The 17,763-nt window shown below is 38.8% G+C and overlaps 1 protein-coding gene across 2 annotated transcripts in view; it reads right to left on the reverse strand.

Moving 5' to 3' along the window:
- Positions 1-17,763, reverse strand: part of phactr1 (phosphatase and actin regulator 1) — a 33,409-nt gene that overhangs the window by 5,130 nt on the left and 10,516 nt on the right. The window contains exons 1-7 of one of the 2 annotated variants that reach the window (XM_079687120.1): positions 12,673-13,010; positions 7,670-7,834; positions 4,154-4,234; positions 3,376-3,471; positions 3,089-3,280; positions 2,750-2,990; positions 448-647 (exon numbers count right to left, since the gene is read on the reverse strand). In XM_079687120.1, the coding sequence (XP_079543246.1) occupies positions 448-647; positions 2,750-2,990; positions 3,089-3,280; positions 3,376-3,471; positions 4,154-4,234; positions 7,670-7,834; positions 12,673-12,946 (1,249 nt within the window). In that variant the 5' untranslated portion in view covers positions 12,947-13,010. Of the gene's footprint in view, positions 1-447; positions 648-2,749; positions 2,991-3,088; positions 3,281-3,375; positions 3,472-4,153; positions 4,235-7,669; positions 7,835-12,672; positions 13,011-17,763 lie in introns of those variants that run through there. The other variant, XM_079687121.1, reaches the window with a different exon arrangement.

The following is a 17,763-nucleotide window of genomic DNA, read 5'->3' on the forward strand; positions in this document are numbered from 1 at the left end:
GATATTCATTTGTTTCTCAGGAGTTGGTGGAAACAAAAACAACCCCCCCCCCCCCGGTGAGATTTATTTATCAACCTGTCGTAGGTTTTTGTTTAAACCTATATATTATATATTGTGTTTATATTACTCGTTTAAAATAAATACACTAAATAAACCATAACCATTGGTTCTGAGATGCATAATTCAAATCTATGATAACAAACTGCAGCTCAGAGTGCTTCAAACCATTTGTGACAAATGCACTTGTTCATCCATATGGAAATATGATAACACACGCTCACACCATACATTATGCTTACTGTTAAAATATGCAAATTGACTCTGTAAAAGCATTTCTGTTTACAGTATTATTTGTTCAAAGCTCAGTGTGATGTGTTTGAATAATGTAAGCTAAAACGAACAATGAAAAGGTGGATGTCTTCCAAATACATGAAAAGAATAGCTTACTTGTAAACATTGTATCATCATCATCTTCCTCGTCATCTTCGTCTTCTTCATCCTCCTCCTCGTCATCTTCTTCCTCCTCCTCCTCCTCGTCATCTTCTTCTTCCTCCTCAGGCAGGTCGTCATAGACCCCCTCGTTGCGCAGGTTTTCTTTGTCGTCGTCGCACTCGATCATGACCGCGGGAACAGAGTGCATCATGGAGCTGCAGGTGGGGGGGAGAGGGCAGAGGTCAGAGGTGTGTGCTCAATGTAGCCTGAAGGTGTGAAATAACAGCAGCTGTACGGATGAGTGTGACACGTGTAAAAAGCCCATGAACCATGAATCATGTGTGTCTGGACATGTAACATTGGCCTTGAAGTCTGAAAGCAAACCAACGGTCGTTCAGTCAGAGGAGGTAAAGAAAACTGTTAAAGTCATAACAGTGTAAAATTAAAGCAGCAAGCAGCGATGAACAGACCCTCGCACATCCACGCACATTAGGGTATTTACAGGATGGCTGTTAACCCTCTGAAACCCACAATAGGACATTTCCATTTTCTTTGTTTTGCCATATAAATTATAATTTTTTACAGTACAATCCAGTTTTACACATCCCAGAAATCAGCACAACCTCGGTTAATGTCACTCATTAAATACATTATAATAGGGAATATTTGCCCATACTGTAAAACATTTTTTTTTTAAAACGGAGCTTGAATTTTTTACTTATTTTATTAAAACTGCTAACCATACTATAAAAAAAAAAAGTCTAAACAGAACATTGCACACATCTGTTGGAATTGGGCCAGAAGTGATTAGAAAATGCTATCTTATGCTGCTTATGAGTTATTCTCATTCTTTTGGGCAGTGTCGATGGGCATTTCTTTGCCAGGAATTATCATTTTTCTCCTGCCAAGTTGGATGTCTAAACATGATATCATGGCAGTTCCCCTTCACAATCACACACAGGAGCACATGGCATGCTTTGCACCAGCTCACAGCACACAATTCTCAGTCACTCCGACTGGCTGTGAAATGACCACTGGAGACCAGACCCATAGATACACATAACGTACCGCATGGATTGTGATGCACTAAAAAGCAGCATATCCCTTAAGAACTGTGAAACGTAGGCATCCTTTGATAACTTTTCAACTGTTAGCTGAAAAAAGGATCCGTTGAACTATATATTAAACGTTTTCTTTACCTGTGTATGTGCCACCAAATCAACCACATGTGGCAACTGGTCACCCTACCTTTGGAGTCCAGTATGTAGTGCTAGAAAAACCACGCTTAAAAAACAGTATGTTGCACATTAGCACGTTTAGACCACGCATTGTAATTTTCATGTATATTGGATGATATTTGTCACATAAGGCCGACTTCCTGTTAACAGCAGGTGGCGCTATGACTAAGGCTCATAATAGACCTGTAAATGTCGTCAGGCTGCGACTCTTATCAAGCACAAGGAATTTGGAGCAGGTTGGAGATTGTATGCACACGTTTCAACAACGTTCATGGTGAGTGTCTCAAAATGGCCGGCGTGTTACGACCATTTGATACCGATATATACCAATTTATATATACAGTCTATGGTTACGACCAGGGCGTGTCATGGAACAGAAAGCTTTTAAATCATTTTGATCCTCATGGTCGATTTTTGTGAAAAGAAACAGGTATATACCCCAAAAGCATATTAAGGACCTTTCCACAAACCTGCCTAGAGTAGAGGCTGGCTCGTAGCAAATGTACAAGTAGACATACAACCAATCATATTGATGGATGATGGAAGAGGGAGCTGGTGAAAGGAGAGGGGGGTGTAAGCTTCATGCGTCCATTAATGAGAGACCAAGGGTAGAGCTGGGGAAGATACTTTTAATACCAAGATGTCGATATTGTGATTATATTGTTGAGTTGAGTATCAGTGCTTGCTTCAACATTTTGATACAATGACATTTTTGATCAAGTGATCATCAGAAATGTGATATTCTGACTAAGTGGCTAAAAAAAAATAAAAAAAGTCATATACTTCTACTGTAATGCATCATTTTGAATCAGGAACAGAGAGCACTAATGCTATATTAGGATAAGAAAAACAAAACACAATATCCAGTCTAATATTGCAAAATATTGGTACATCGCCCAGCCAAGAGGGATGAAAAGGAACATGTTTCTTATTGTGAAACTTCGGCAATGAGAGTGTTTTAAAAAAGGGATTTCAAAGAAATAGCTGCACTCAAAATGTATATATCGTCAAATGCACGCACACACAGGTTTATTGACCTGCAGTAAAGCCAAGGGTTTTGATTTCAACTTGATCCTCACCTCTCAAACCTCTGCATGGTGAGGGCCAGGGTCTTGTTGAGCTCCTCTATGATCCGCCTGGGGGGGTGGAGCACCCCGTACTGCAGGGAGTGCCCGACCACATGGCTGGGAGGGGGGCACTTCTGGAAGGCGAGCAGAGTGGGCTCCATGCCCCCTGCAGGTACGGAGATCAGGAACTTCTTTGGAGGTAGAGGAGGAGAAAACTTGGACGACATGCAAGGCAACTTCACCGGGGTGCCGTCTGCGTACAGAGGAAGGAAGTGGAAGGAAGTGGAAGGATCAGAGATACAAACAAAAACATGCACGTGCAGATATGATTGTACACAAAAAACAACGTACCTGCTATGTGAATGGGTAGCCTGTTGAAGGGTTTGGGCGGTGGTGTAGGAGGTTGTTTGTGTAGCATTGGAGGTCTTGACAGTGGTGATGATTCGGCGCTGTCAGCAGGATACACAGTGGGCTTCTTAGTGGATTTCTGAATGTGGTCCTGTTGACCCAAACCTTCACTGGGCATCTGGACCTCCAGAAAGCCTGAGGACAGGAAGCAAAGAGACATCAAATCTGTGAGATGCTTCAATACGAGGTGAGAGACGAGGCGACGAGGGAGGCGAGTCTCTCTTTCCTACCTAAAGCTGCAGCGGCTCCTTCCATCTGCTCTGCACCTTCAGACTCTGACGGGCCGTTCTCCATCTTCACGTCCTCACGTAGCGTCACAGAGCCATCTGCGCGCAGAGAGAGAGAGAGAGAGAGAGAGAGAGAGAGAGAGAGAGAGAGAGAGAGAGAGAGAGAGAGAGAGAGAGAGAGAGAGAGCAGGGAGCAGGAAACAGGTGGAAGATGGTCAAAAAAAGGGAAATGGAAGACAGGTAGATTTTTCTAAAATGGCGGCAGCTGACTGTCTATTGTTATATGATTACAAGATAAATATGTGGACGACAAAGCTAACATTAAAAATGAAAGACCAACCGCCAGCAGTTTCTATAATCACTTCATCATTGCAGTAGATGATCACGTTTTTGCTTGTTTTCTCCGACCAAAAGCCCAAACGCAATGTCAACACTATATTTTGGGCTTTGGGGAAATTGTTGCTTATCAGTAATGAAAACATAAAACATGTTTTAATCCTTTACAGAGCTTTTCCCAATAGACATATTTTTTCTGAAATGCTTATAATATAAGGTTTCCATATCCACATTCATGTCTAAAATAAAGTTTCATTATAAATCACATTTCTGGGTTATTGCAGGGCCACTACAAAAAGGATATGAGACGGAGTAAAACTAATAAAATCTGGAAAAGCTATACATAGTATTTTATATATAAATTAAACACATGGATTAATCAACTGCCTGTCTCAACACTGCAAACATGTTCACACTTTAGTCCCACCTCATGCTTCACCCTCACCTTTCTCATAAACCTCCTTCAGCACTCCTTTCTTGATGAGCTCCTCTCTGCTCTGACGAGTCGACATTTTCCTCTCCAACACTGAGGGAGCAGAAAGACATGACGTTGAACAAACAGATACATTTTGAAAAAGCCTTCAGGCCAATTGTGCACTGAACACTCAGAGCGTCATCAGTGTGAGGGAAGTGGCAGCAGCAGCAGCCGATGTTTGGACCAAACATTATGTCTACACACATATATATATATATATATATATATATATATAAAGATACAAGTCTCAAAAGAAAGTCACATTTTCTACCAAACTATTTTTCCTTTACATGACAGTGCCATGCTAAATATTTAGGTGTTGGGTTTCTATGAAAACCATTACTTGTTTTTTATATTGTGACATTTCATTCTAATACAATAGAGCAGGGGTGGGGAACCTTTTTCCTCTCAAGGGCCATTTCAATTTTATCAACATCCTCCAAGGGCCATACAAATTATTGAACTCAACCTCTGCTTAAAAATACTAAAATCACAGCCCATTCATTTGGCCTTTCTTTCATGCTGTGCAAAGAAAAAGCAACCTCTTAATCCAGATATCTCACCATGACTCGCGCATGCATTCACGTGCACGGTTGTGGCATGACCACCAGACAGAAAGATATGGACACAAGATGTGTGCAAATGTATTTAGTTTCCTATCCATGTGGACATGATTTAAGTGGGGGGGGACCTAACCTCCTTTAGGGGGGTCCGGGGGGCATGATCCCCCGGGAAGATATTTTTTCAAATGTTGAAGTTAAAAGCATCAATCTGGTGCACTTTGAGAGCAACATGAGGATACATCTCTCAACATCCTATGAAACAGACCTGTAAGCATATTTTCTTTTTCTTTATGGATATTTTACAAATCACTCCCCTTTCAAACTGTATTCTTGTTTATTAATAACAACTTTTTTTTACTGTCATATTGTATTTTATACCTGTTTACTTTATTCTCTTAAAGGAATCAAAAAATTCACTTCTTTTTTTTATCATCACCTCTTCATACTTTTAGATAATTATTTTCCTTACATCTTTGTCCTCTTCCTATTTTTTTCTAGTTTTCTGTCATAACATGTTCAACAGCTATTATCTTTCGTCAAGTTTGGATGCACTGCTTTTAAGTATCATAATTATAAATTGAATGATTCTTTTTCTGACAGCAATCCGTCAGGAGGCGTTTTACTTTGATCTCAGACGCTCATTAATCATTTTCGCCTATGCCTGGAGTACTTTTCATTACATGAACTGAATGCAGAACATGGGAAAGGGATCCACATTTCAGAAACACCGGGTGATAACAATCAGCCAATTATCAAAAGAGCTCAGCTTAATGCAAAAGGTGAAAAAAGCTATTGTGGTAATAAAAGGTTTGATTAAATCACGGAAGAAATGCCAGATCAATACTTCTTTAACTAACACTCACCTGTGCTCAGAACCATTTGTATATGTTATGATAAAAAAAAAAACACCACTGGGTGTTGTCCTCAGGTCATATAGTACAGCATTGGTGGAAAGCTTGTCAATATGAAGTAACAAAGATGTCTTCATAAGTATCTGCCTACTATGTGATTTTTTCTCTGGGGAAGAAACTTTATAAGGAATTTTTTTTGTGTGTGCAAATGAATCAACACAAATAGGAAGACAAAATAAGTGAGTTTTTTTATTTACTTATTTTGTATTCTCTTGCACCATTCATGCAATTACTTTGTTGGTTGTAAAACTCACAATATGCATCATAAGGCAACTCATGAATTATCTTTATATTGAATGTAACATTTTGTGAATTTGTAAGATTTATTTGACTTGCCGTGAACCCTACATAACCCCTCAGCCCACTTACATTAGCTGGGCTTCTGCATTACAGAGGATGTTTATTCAATGTTCTTAGTAAATAATAAACAACAAAATATGAAAAGTGCTTATTTACATATTCATGGTGCCCCATGATGCAGTTACCTTCTATGTTGTAAAACGTACACAATCCATAGAAAGGTTTATAGATTACTGTATTGCTTGCTATGAAGCCTACATATCCCCCAGCCCCATAGAAATACATTATATTCCAATAGCTCATACACTTTATTGCACCTGTACTGTGTTTGTGTGTGTGTGTGTGTGTGTGTGTGTGTGTGTGTGTGTGTGTGTGTGTGTGTGTGTGTGTGTGTGTGTGTGTGTGTGTGTGTGTGTGTGTGTGTGTGTGTGTGTGTGTGTGTGTGTGTGTGTGTGTGTGTGTGTGTGTGTGTGTGTGTGTGTGTGTGTGTGTGTGTGTGTGTGTGTGTGTGTGTGTGTGTGTGTGTGTGTGTGTGTGTGTCATTTCACAATATTACTGTTAGTGGACTTTAAATATTATATATATATATATATATATTGATTAATATACGCCGTTTAATGTTGCAACTATTTGAATTACTTTAAAGACAGCCTCATCCATTATAATACATCATCATATTTTATAGATGTATTTCATAATGATCATTTTAATCTGTAGAGTAACTAGATGTATCAATTAAGTGTAGTACAAAAACGCCTCGATTGGACTCCTTTGTTTACTTCAATAACTTAGTGACATCACTATGTAACACACACGCTAGCACTGCAACACATCGTATGTGAAAGGATAAGGGGCGGGACATTTCCGACACATCTGTAAGTGGTTGACCAATCACAACGGAGACGGCCAGCTAACCAATCAGAGTAGACTGGGCTCTGGTTTCAGACAGAGGGTGAAAAGAGCTGCTGCAGCACATGCAGAATGAGAACAATAAAGACCTTTTTGAACATTAAAGCACGGAGAAATGTCACAGTAGAGACACAAATATGAACTGGAAAATTAGCATAATATGTCATTTTGTCAACTTTAAATTACATTTAAATCATGTAGTAATTGAAATGTTTAACTACATGATTGTTCATAGTATGTGTTTATTGTTCCATGTGGTTCTGTGTATATGCCTCTAAAAATATATTTTAATATATCAGATATTATTTATGTCCTCCCGTTAAGGCGTTCTTAAACGTTGTTTTGTTATAATGTACTTCTTAAATAAATTGAGATGTCAGTTATTTAAATAAAATACCTAAGTATTTGCCATTCATAAGATGTTGCTAAATGCCATGTTATATGAGATATTTAGCTTTTATTTAGGTTATATAGTATTAATGGGAGAGGGAGAACAAGACAATACATCATCTTAGGGTCATCCTAAACCACCTGTGGTGTCCATTACTGTTTCACATGTATATCAGTTATACAATGTGTACATCTTACCTAATAAAAGATCATTTAAAAACCAGACCATGTAGTCAAAACCAAGACCAGCTTATCAGAAGCCTCCTGGTGCTTCACCAGCCTTACATAACATAATCAAACATAATAGATCTCTGCTTCAGCCCCCCCGCTCTGCAGCTCCATCCACCATGCTCCTGTTGAGAGGCACCAAAGGGAGACATTTATCCTCTGTGATTTTGTGTTTTGATTCTCACCGGCAGAGGTCTGCTTGAACTTTTCACTCTTCTTCTTCCTCCATTTCCAGGGCTTGAACAGACGTCCCAGGGTGGCCAATTTGCTCCGCCGGCGGATGGGGGGCGTGTGTGTGCCGGGGACCAGCGAATCAGAGCGCATCGCTGCCAACCTCTCCACCTCCTCAGCTGGAAAACACAACAGGAACATTAAGGTCATCGACAAGCAGGTAAACAACCCTAACACAAATATGTTTTGGACTAGAGTGGAGGTCACTTCTCTTTCATCCATGGCACAGTTACAGCAGACTTTATAAATATATACTGTACCAGAGTATCACATTTTTTTCATATCATTTACAAAAAACATATCGCTTCAATGATTAACTAATGGAACAAAAATCAAGACCAAGCGATTCAGCGTCTAATCGATAATATAAATAATCTAACCAATAAACCCATATGCTCTCTCCTGCTGTATTTCATCGAATGACAATTTGACCTGCAGCTGCTTTCATCTTTAAACTAAAAAAATCCATACAAAAACTACAATTTCTTAAAATGTATACAACTTAAATAAAAAATGTGAATGGCATGATATCCAAAACATGTTTTTTGAGGAATAGCTGAAATATGAAATTATAAAAAAATGTAATTACAAAGATACTCTAAGAAAACCACCTCACCGGGTCAAAAAATACCCACTTATGCATCTAAGGGTTGTTTTATTTTCAAATGCAGCAACTGCCAAGAGACCCAGGATAAATAAAGTATTGTGATTCTGTAATCCACAGTTAATGAAAACAGAAGATAACTCGGCGGTCTGTTATTCAAATATCAAGGGACACATCTCCCAGGGGCCGGTGCACGTAAAGCTTATTTGGATTTCTCTTCATCACAGTCAGACATCAGGAGAACACGACCGCAGAGAAGCTTCATTGAACAGAAAGAAGAAAAAACCTCCGGACAGCCCTGACAGAGAGGAACTAAAAATAGATAGTAAAACGGTATACAAACAGTGGGTCAACAACATGTGTCACAATAAATATCCACGACACATTTCTACTGCTTGAAATAAAAGAAAATTCCCCTTGTTGCAATTCTCTCCCTCCTCCATTTGACTATGAAATTGTCTCTGAACTGTGGTTCTTGGCCCTACAGGGAGTTTTTTTTAAAGTAATCACACTAGTGGGCTTTTTTTCATTTGAAAGGACACCTTGCCCATTACACGCAACATCCTGCTGTACGAGACGGACTGTAAGCAACGAGGGCAGGAGGCCTGAGCCAGAGGCCATGAATAATAAAACAGAAAGCAAGCCTTTTAGCTGGCAGTTGTAGATGTAAACACACACAAGCATCAACAGACACACGTACACATACACAGACAGATACATTGCAGAATCAGGTTCAATCAGCTTTGCAAGCAGTGTCTTGACTCATATGCGCACTGAAGTTAGAGAACATACAGTATTAAAGTCAAAATACTTAAGGCCTTATTACAGTGGTTATTTAGGTAAGCAGAAAATAACAAAGCAAAATCCTCAAATCTGAACTGCATCAAAATGCACATGTTGATTTTGGATTTTAGAGAAAAATATCTAATACTGTCAGCACATTTTAAAGTAAATCAGTCTCTTCTTTGCTGTTTTGCCACTTACAAATACCAACAAATATTACATTAAATATTTATATTTTTTAAGGAAATGTATTTAAAATAAGTAATGGCTACAAGAACATGGCGGTCAATTTGAAAAAGACGGCACGGAATATCAAAAAACAGCTGCAACTGGGCTTTTGGATGAAACATGTAGAACACTGGAATGAAAAAAAACAAGAAATACAAAAAAACACTATTTTGCTTTGCACTTAAATAATACAATTTTTCCTTTTTAAATCCATAATTAAATAATAAATGGTAACACTACTGAGTTATGCACCAAACATGACTAAAGTATTCCTGTACCAGCTAATTAGTTTCAATAAAATCCATCAAAAAATTGTTTGCAACACCATTTGAACTAACAGAACAATAATTAGACACCAATCAGACAAATTGACTTGGGTTGTGGCTGGGTTTTGAATCAATAGTCATTTGGATCAGACCAAAATGTATTTGCAGCTCAGAGTATCAACAACTGTTGAGTACTGAGAGCTGGCAGCACTGCATGATTGGTTAGACTGGACGGTCAAAACAAATCAAAGTGAAGCAGTGAGCAGCTGCAGACAGGAGGAGATGTCCGCCTTGAGGTGGCCTTGTTACAAGTGGGATGTCAGTTCTAATCTGTAGCCACCATTGAGAGGCCCTCCCACAACAACATCATCAACCCCACACCCTCCCCTCCTCAGCTGTCCCTGTGGCAGATCTGTGTAGCACCCGTGAGTGACACACAAACCTTTCCTGGACACATAAATAAAGAGATGTTTTTGTTAAAGCAATAAATACCTACAATATTAAAAAAATAATCTCTTCAGGTCAAGTGGTTTTAAAACAGTCAATATGTGTTTCAAGCCTCCGGGGAGAGGAGATTTTCATTGCTGAGGTGTTTTGGGGGTCATGCTTTTAATCCTTCTGACTCATATTCGTCACTTAAAAGGGGTCCTGTTGTGCTTGTTGGGGTTTTCCCTTTACTGTGGTGTGTTACATCGGTTTTTGTGTGCATGTAAATGGTCTGCAAAGGCTTAAATCCCAGAATTCCCTCCAGAAGGAGTTTCTCTCCCACAACACCTCCTGCCTGAAACGCCTCCTGCATTACTTCTGTAACATAATGACATCAGTATATAACACTTCTATGGTTGGTGCTCCAACACATTGTACATAGTGCCGGACATTTAACGACACATCTCCAAGCGGTTGACCAATCACAACAGAGCAGGCCAGCTAACCAATCAGAGCAGACTGTTCTCTGGTTTCAGACAGAAGGTGAAAAGAGGTGCTGCACTACAGGCAGTATGAGAAAAATAAAGACCTTTTTGAACATTAAAGCATGTAAGCATGTCAGAGGCACAACATAGAAATATGAACCTCAACATTAGCATTAATGGTCCTCTTCAAAGCAGACTACAGGTTTCCCTAGGTCTTTCTCAATTTCTAGTTTTGGCATCCTTTCTTCCACTCCTCTACTACTCGAGATCCACTTTTGGAGTTGAATTTCCTTCAAAAAGGCGTTGGTCACAAGCCAGATGATCGTGGAGTAAGGAGTGAGGACTGAGCAAGCACAACATTGAGAAAGGAGAAAGACCTCCTGTCTGTGTTGCTAGCTAGCCTCCCCCCAGCTGAGGACGACAGCAGCAGTGAATCAGGGGGCTCGTACTCACTCCGCAGGGAGACATTCTTTCAGTCAGACCCCGGGCCTGTTTTTCTTACCGCTGCCTCATAACAAGACTGACTCAAGAACAAGTTCAGAGCAGAAAAACAAGAGCCATGCTGCAGGGGGTCATGTTTTTCATTATTTAGATTTGTTTATGATCTTATTATTGGGAATGAGCTGTTATAAATCAATACTGGGTTTTGAGGCGACTAGGTAATAAATAATAAACATGTCTGTATTGATCTGTGGTGGAAAATGGTTAGCAGGATTTTCAAATCAAATCTACTTGTCAATTTATAAAAAATAATGTTGAGTACGAAACAACTAGTTCCAACACAATTACTTAAAAAGGAAATGTTGAGACAATTTTTATAACTGCATATTCACATATTTTCACTCTTTAATTGATATTAACTGGAAAATCTTTGGGCTTTACATTTGTTTTTTAGACAAAACAAGCCATTTGAGGATGTCACCTTTGGCTGTGGGAACTGGGAGTTTCCACAGTATCCTTACAATTTATAGAAGAAAGAATAAAGAAAAATAACCCTTAGTTGCAGCCCTATCTAAGCTCCTGTTGAATGAGACAAAGTGATTGGTTATAGTTTAGTATGGAAGACGAGCTTATAATAAACATATCCTAGATTTTCAATCAACAGTTCATTCTAATCAATCTCATTCATGACGGTATTGATCTGTTGACCGGCATAATACTGGAAACACATTTTCAAATTAAATCATTCTAGTTGATTGACTCGACCATTTTTACAACCTGCTGGTGAGGGTAGCCATGGATACTGCAAGCATGACGACACTAGTGCTGCAAAAACGAGTCTATAAATTGATTAGTCCATTGAGAGAAAAAGGAATTGACGGCATTGTTGATAATCTAATAATAGTTTGTGCCATTTTGAAAGCAAACCATCCATCCTTTGTTCCAGTTGTTTCATTTTGAAGATTTATAAACAGACTATCTTTGGGATGCTGTTGGTTCGACAAAGCACATTTTGAAGAGGTCACCACAAGCAACTGGGGCCATTTTTTGACAAAAACATAATAAGTTAATTTTAAAAAAGAGAGTGGTTCATGGACAAGAACAAATAATCAATATTTTCAGCACAGACAACTTGGTCATTAAGTAATTAAGTAATTTAAATTGGCAAGTTTACGTCTTTTTGGGATAGAGGGGGAATGTAACTAATATTACTGAAATATTTTGAATTGAATATGTTTTTTTACAATCGTTGTCTGCACCATGCACTAAAGTTTGATCTTCCACATGACATATATTAAGACTGTGGACATGTTGTTTGTTGTTTAATTAATAAGAAATTGTATGACAACCATTTTCACCCCTACTTGTTGTTAAAGTAATAATATTGCAGTATTGTCTTACAAATGTGGACCAAATAACACTCACAAAATAAATCGTGCTTAAAATTAACATTAAATCAGAAATTAAATTGATTCAACATGCTTTAGTAATCACAAAAAGCTCATTATAGGTCACTATTAAGAAAATACAGTAATTTACAAGCAATATTCAGGGCTAACGTTAATCTGAGTGCTGATCCCGGTACTGGATCTCCCCAGGCAGGCAGGAAGCAGGCAGGGAGCGGCCACCGGCATATGACAATAATCATTTTTAAATAGTAAAGTAAAAAACCCCTCCTCCCAACATTCCCCTTTCACCCAGCCAGCTGAACCGGGTCTTCTCACCGCGCCGCTGCTCGGCTCCCCGGCAGTTGCTGCAGATGTGTTTGATCTCTTTCCCGATCTGGCAGTGGATCGTGAACGGCATGTTGTTGTTGTTGTGCACGGCGGGCTGATGCTGGAGCTGTTTGCCGGAGATGTTGCGGGACTTCATCCTGGTCAGGGAGAAAGCTTTGCTCCTCTTCTTTGGTTTCTGCTCCTCGGACGCCGCTGAACATGTTTGTTCGCTGGCAGCAGATCCGGACCATGAACACATCACGTCGCCTCCACGGCCCGCCATATTCCAGCTGTACTGCGGGGCAGGACCCTCTCGCCCTCTGCTAGCTTGGGTGGAGAGGGATTTCAACTGGTTGGCAGCTCTGTCTACTACTAACAAGCCAGCCATTAGGAAAACGACTTCCGGTTTGAGCAAACAAAATAAAAGCACTTTATCGAGCTATATTTTTAAGAACTTTAAATAAACTGTAAACAGGCCCCACAGTCTAGCAGAAATGTATTGTTGAATTGTATTCATTCCCAATTTCTTCTCCACAGCACTGATTTGTACTGTCTTCTTATTCATTGTGCCTTCGCCTACATTGAAATGGCAATCACAAATCAGTCGTTCATAAAATGGGGTAGATTAAAACATTCTTGTCGACCAAGTTGAACATTTGTTTTGAGAAAAAGACCTTCAGTAGCTATTTTGCAAGCATGACATACTCTCTCTTATGTAAATAGAGATAAACACATCTGTAGGGTTGAAATGTAGGCTATGATCCGCTTCATACGGTATGACTAGGACAGCAGACTACCATCTGCAATACCAATGTGCAAAGAGATAAATAAAAACAAAACTTTGAGAAGTTGAAAAACTTGCTGGAATGGGTGCCAAACAAATGGACGTAGCAGTGCAAACCATCAACTATTTGACACTTGTCCTGTGATTCTTATTCTGCAAATTCAATTGAAAATCTGCATGTCCATTGATTCTGGATTCCTTAATGTAGTTTAACACTACATTGAGCAATTACTTTAGGTCAGTGCTGCCGTTATGAGTCTCTTCTCATACTCCCACTTTCAATTGCTCTGTAGGCCTATTATAGTTTAAAGAGAATAGTGTAATGTACAATGATAAAATAATGTTTTCTACATTTAAATCACTTTTAATTATTAAAACATGCAGCACTCAAAGTAATTTACAATGAAATATAGGTTAGCCAATGAGAGTAATCTCATGTTGACACACCATCTATTCATAGCTAACCCTTTATTTTGAAGGCCTACTTGTTTTCCGGTTTTAATCTGTCTCTGGCTGAAATGTTTCTCCTTTACAGATTCAGCCAATGATGGATCGCTATTGCTCTTCAACCTCGCAGTGGTAGCCAATGAGGTGGAAGCACCGGGGGATGAGGAATATAGAGGGATTTTGAATAAACCGTCGTTCAATGATTAATCTGAGAAAAAAAAGAAACAAAATACAGTAATGCTTGAAGTTTCAAATGCTGTATCATAGTATATTTTTAAATATGTAAATAATATATAAATATCATTTTTGTTTTGTATATTTTTTCAATATATTTGTTCTTTTTTTCCCTTTTTAGAATATTTCAACAAAAAAATATATATATATATATTTACCAAAAGAACACAGTTGGCACCATTATTGTTTTTCATACACCAGCTCAACATCCTCAATGTATTATACACTCTTTTTTAAATCTAAATGTTTCCAAGGTAAATACAAAAATCATATTATTGAAAGAATAGCACAAATATCTATAAGGGATTGATTAAAATCAGTTAAGGACACTTTCCTTTAAATTGTACTCTTACTCATGTGGGGTCAATTATATAACGAGATCACAAGCACACAGGAAGTCTTAAAAGGAATCAATAGGATCTTAAAATGAAGTCTGAGCTTTATTGGAAATCAATGAGGATCAGCTGAGACAGAAGCAATGATCTCACACTTCCGAGGAGTAAGCAGTCTGACATGTGTTTTGAGTTTACTATTCTGTGCTCCATGAAAAAGAGGACGTACACTCTTTTACTACAGAAAGGCAAGGGTCAAAAATAGTGGATTCTTTTGTTTTGCAGTATCTTAATATATATTATTGGACAATTGTAACATCCTTCATCCATATTGAATCATGTTTGTACGTCTGCTAAATCAAAAATGCAAAAATTAAAATTAAAAGATGTCAGAGAACATGGAAATCAGCTTCTAGATTCTTGAGGGATAAAAGCAAGTCAAATTTGGAAAGTCATAAAAAGAACAACTGACTGAACAAGCCAATATGCTAGTGAAACATCGTTGGTTGTTTTCTGCGGAGGCCAACAAAGGGTCAGAAGTTGCAGTTAGATGTTTCTGACAGCAGGTGGAGCTCACTCACAAAAAATACGAAGGGAATTAATTAGTCAGTGTCTCCAAACAGGGACAGACTGAGCCAAAGGGTGCAGACTGGTGAGGAGGAGTATGTGTCTCATCAGGACCGACTGTTATCTCCTCCATGTTACAACACTGAGCTGGGGTGCACAAGCACACAAAGCCTCCTGTGAGGAGTGGGTATAAGGCCTTCAGATTACAGTAACAACCAGCAGTGGAGGAACAATGCAGTCACTACTCGCACAACTGCTTACAGAAGACAGTTAAAGAGTTAAACTCACCCCCCATTCTTATTCTGATGACTGGCCTGAATCATTGCACATTTCACTGTTGTGTCTCTCTCTAATGAGGAGGAGACGTGAGAGCAGAGCACTGCTGGTGTAGGGCTGATCAATACATATATAGGCTCCCTCTCTTATACAAAGGCTGAGGCCTTTAGTTTGTGTCTAGGAGCAAAGGCGGTATATGACTGCAGGTATGATTCAAATTACATACTGAAGCGACAAAGAAGAGCATTGATTAGTGTACGTTACAGGAAGTAGCACATTTAGCTGATAACATTTCTACTTTACCTACACATCAACTGTAAAGATGCTCATTATGCAGGTCAGCCCTTTTTTAGAGTGTTGGCCCACCTCTTGGCATTACATGGTTAAATGTCCATGGTGTTCTGAACATAATTCATCCAGACATTGGTGATCCCCTATTTCCGCTAGAAAGTCAGTTCCAGACATTGTCCAATACATAGATTTATAACCAATTTCTATCTAATCTCTTTCCCATCATCAGGATGATACAGGAAATCATTCCTGCCAACAGCAATAACACTTCATACACCTCACCTCTGGCTGGCAGCGAACTCACTACTCCATCGTTTTGGTTCCTCCCCTCCAGTACCATGAACAACCTTGAACATTCTGGCACAACTGCTACTTACACAACTGTAATTCATAAACTATCATATTTAGGGCGACTGTGGCTGCGAGGGAGTGCGGTCGTCTTTTCAACCAGAATCCGATTCGATTCGATCCCAGCCCATGCAGTCAACATGTCGATGTATCCTTGGGCAAGATACTTAACCCTGAGTTGCTCCCGATGGCATGGCCAACGGTGTGTGAATGCGTATGAATGTTAGGTCCTATAGAGTAAGGTACACTGCTCTGTATGAATGGGTGTGAATGGGTGAATGACATGTAGTATGTAAAGCGCTTTGAGGGGTCTTAAAGACTGGATAAAGCGCTATATAAGTACAGTCTATTTACCATGTACTGTCTATGTTTTTTGCTACTGTAATATATTGTGGTCTAAAATGATCTAGGTTCTGGAACATTTTATATTAAGTATTCTTGTGGTTCGTGTCCTTTCTACTATAGTTAGGTACAGAAAATAGACTTGCTGCTCTTTATTTTTAATTTAAAATGTATTCCATTTTATTTTGTTATGTTTATACTTATTTCCAAAGATTTTAAGATTTTAATGCCTGAACACACTGCTGCTACTGTAACTGAATAATTTCCTCTCTAAATCTATCTATCTATCCATCTATCTATCTATCTATCTATCCATCCATCTATCTATCCATCTAACTATCCATCTATCTATCCATCCATCTATCCATCTATCTATCTATCTATCCATCCATCTATCTATCCATCTAACTATCCATCTATCTATCCATCCATCTATCCATCTATCTATCTATCCATCCCTCCATCCATCCATCCATCTATCTATCTATCTATCTATCTATCCATCAATCTATCTATCCATCCATCCATCTATCTATCTATCTATCTATCCATCTATCTATCTATCAACCAATTGTATGTAAAAGACTACTTGGATCGAAGCAGCAGAGGCCGAGATACCCATACTTTTAGATCTGTTGGCATTTTCTCTTCAGAGACTTCCTGAGTTTTAATTGCCACAAACCCAATTGGTGACAAAAAGCCCAAGCTGAGATACCTTTAATGAGCACTTTAAGTGGTCGGTTAACTAGAAAAGCACTTTATAAATAAAGTCAATTTATAACTGTCAATGTAAATATGTAGATAAATGGACTGCATTTATAGAGCCCCTTTATTTAAAATAACTTAAGAGTTTTGTTCACATAGACAGCAACATTAAGATCTAAGGTTTAAGCTCCCAGTATGCATACTGCAGTTATTCCTTCAATGTCTCGTGAAGCGATAACTTGTTATGTACAATATGTCCTCAAATAATAATGGTCCAGGGTGAGTTTATAAGTAGCACACAAGATGACTCATTTAAATGCTGGAGCATAAATCAATGCAGTCATGACTGAGGGAATGTCAAACTTATATCCTTAGGACATCAGCACCAGTGTTTCAAACCATCACAATAATTTAAAATAAAAAGGCTTACATGGCAGTACAATTAGATGAAGTTGTTTTTGTTGTACTTTGTCATATTCGTTCATACTATTTGATCCCAGCCCCTGCTTTGTTAATCTGGTTTTGAAACCCTAAATTCTCCTAAACAAAGAGCCACAAGAAATCGGAGCACAGTGGTGTCTTTTATTTTCAGTCCTCAGAAAGGCTGTTTCTTTAAGTGGGGGCACAAAGGGTTGGCAGGTTACAGCTCAAGGTGCTGGTGACCTCACACACACACACACACACACACACACACACACACACACACACACACACACACACACACACACACACACACACACACACACACACACACACACACACACACACACACAC

The sequence above is a fragment of the Notothenia rossii genome (genome assembly GCF_949606895.1).
Source record: "Notothenia rossii genome assembly, chromosome: 1".
NCBI lineage: Eukaryota > Metazoa > Chordata > Actinopteri > Perciformes > Nototheniidae > Notothenia > Notothenia rossii.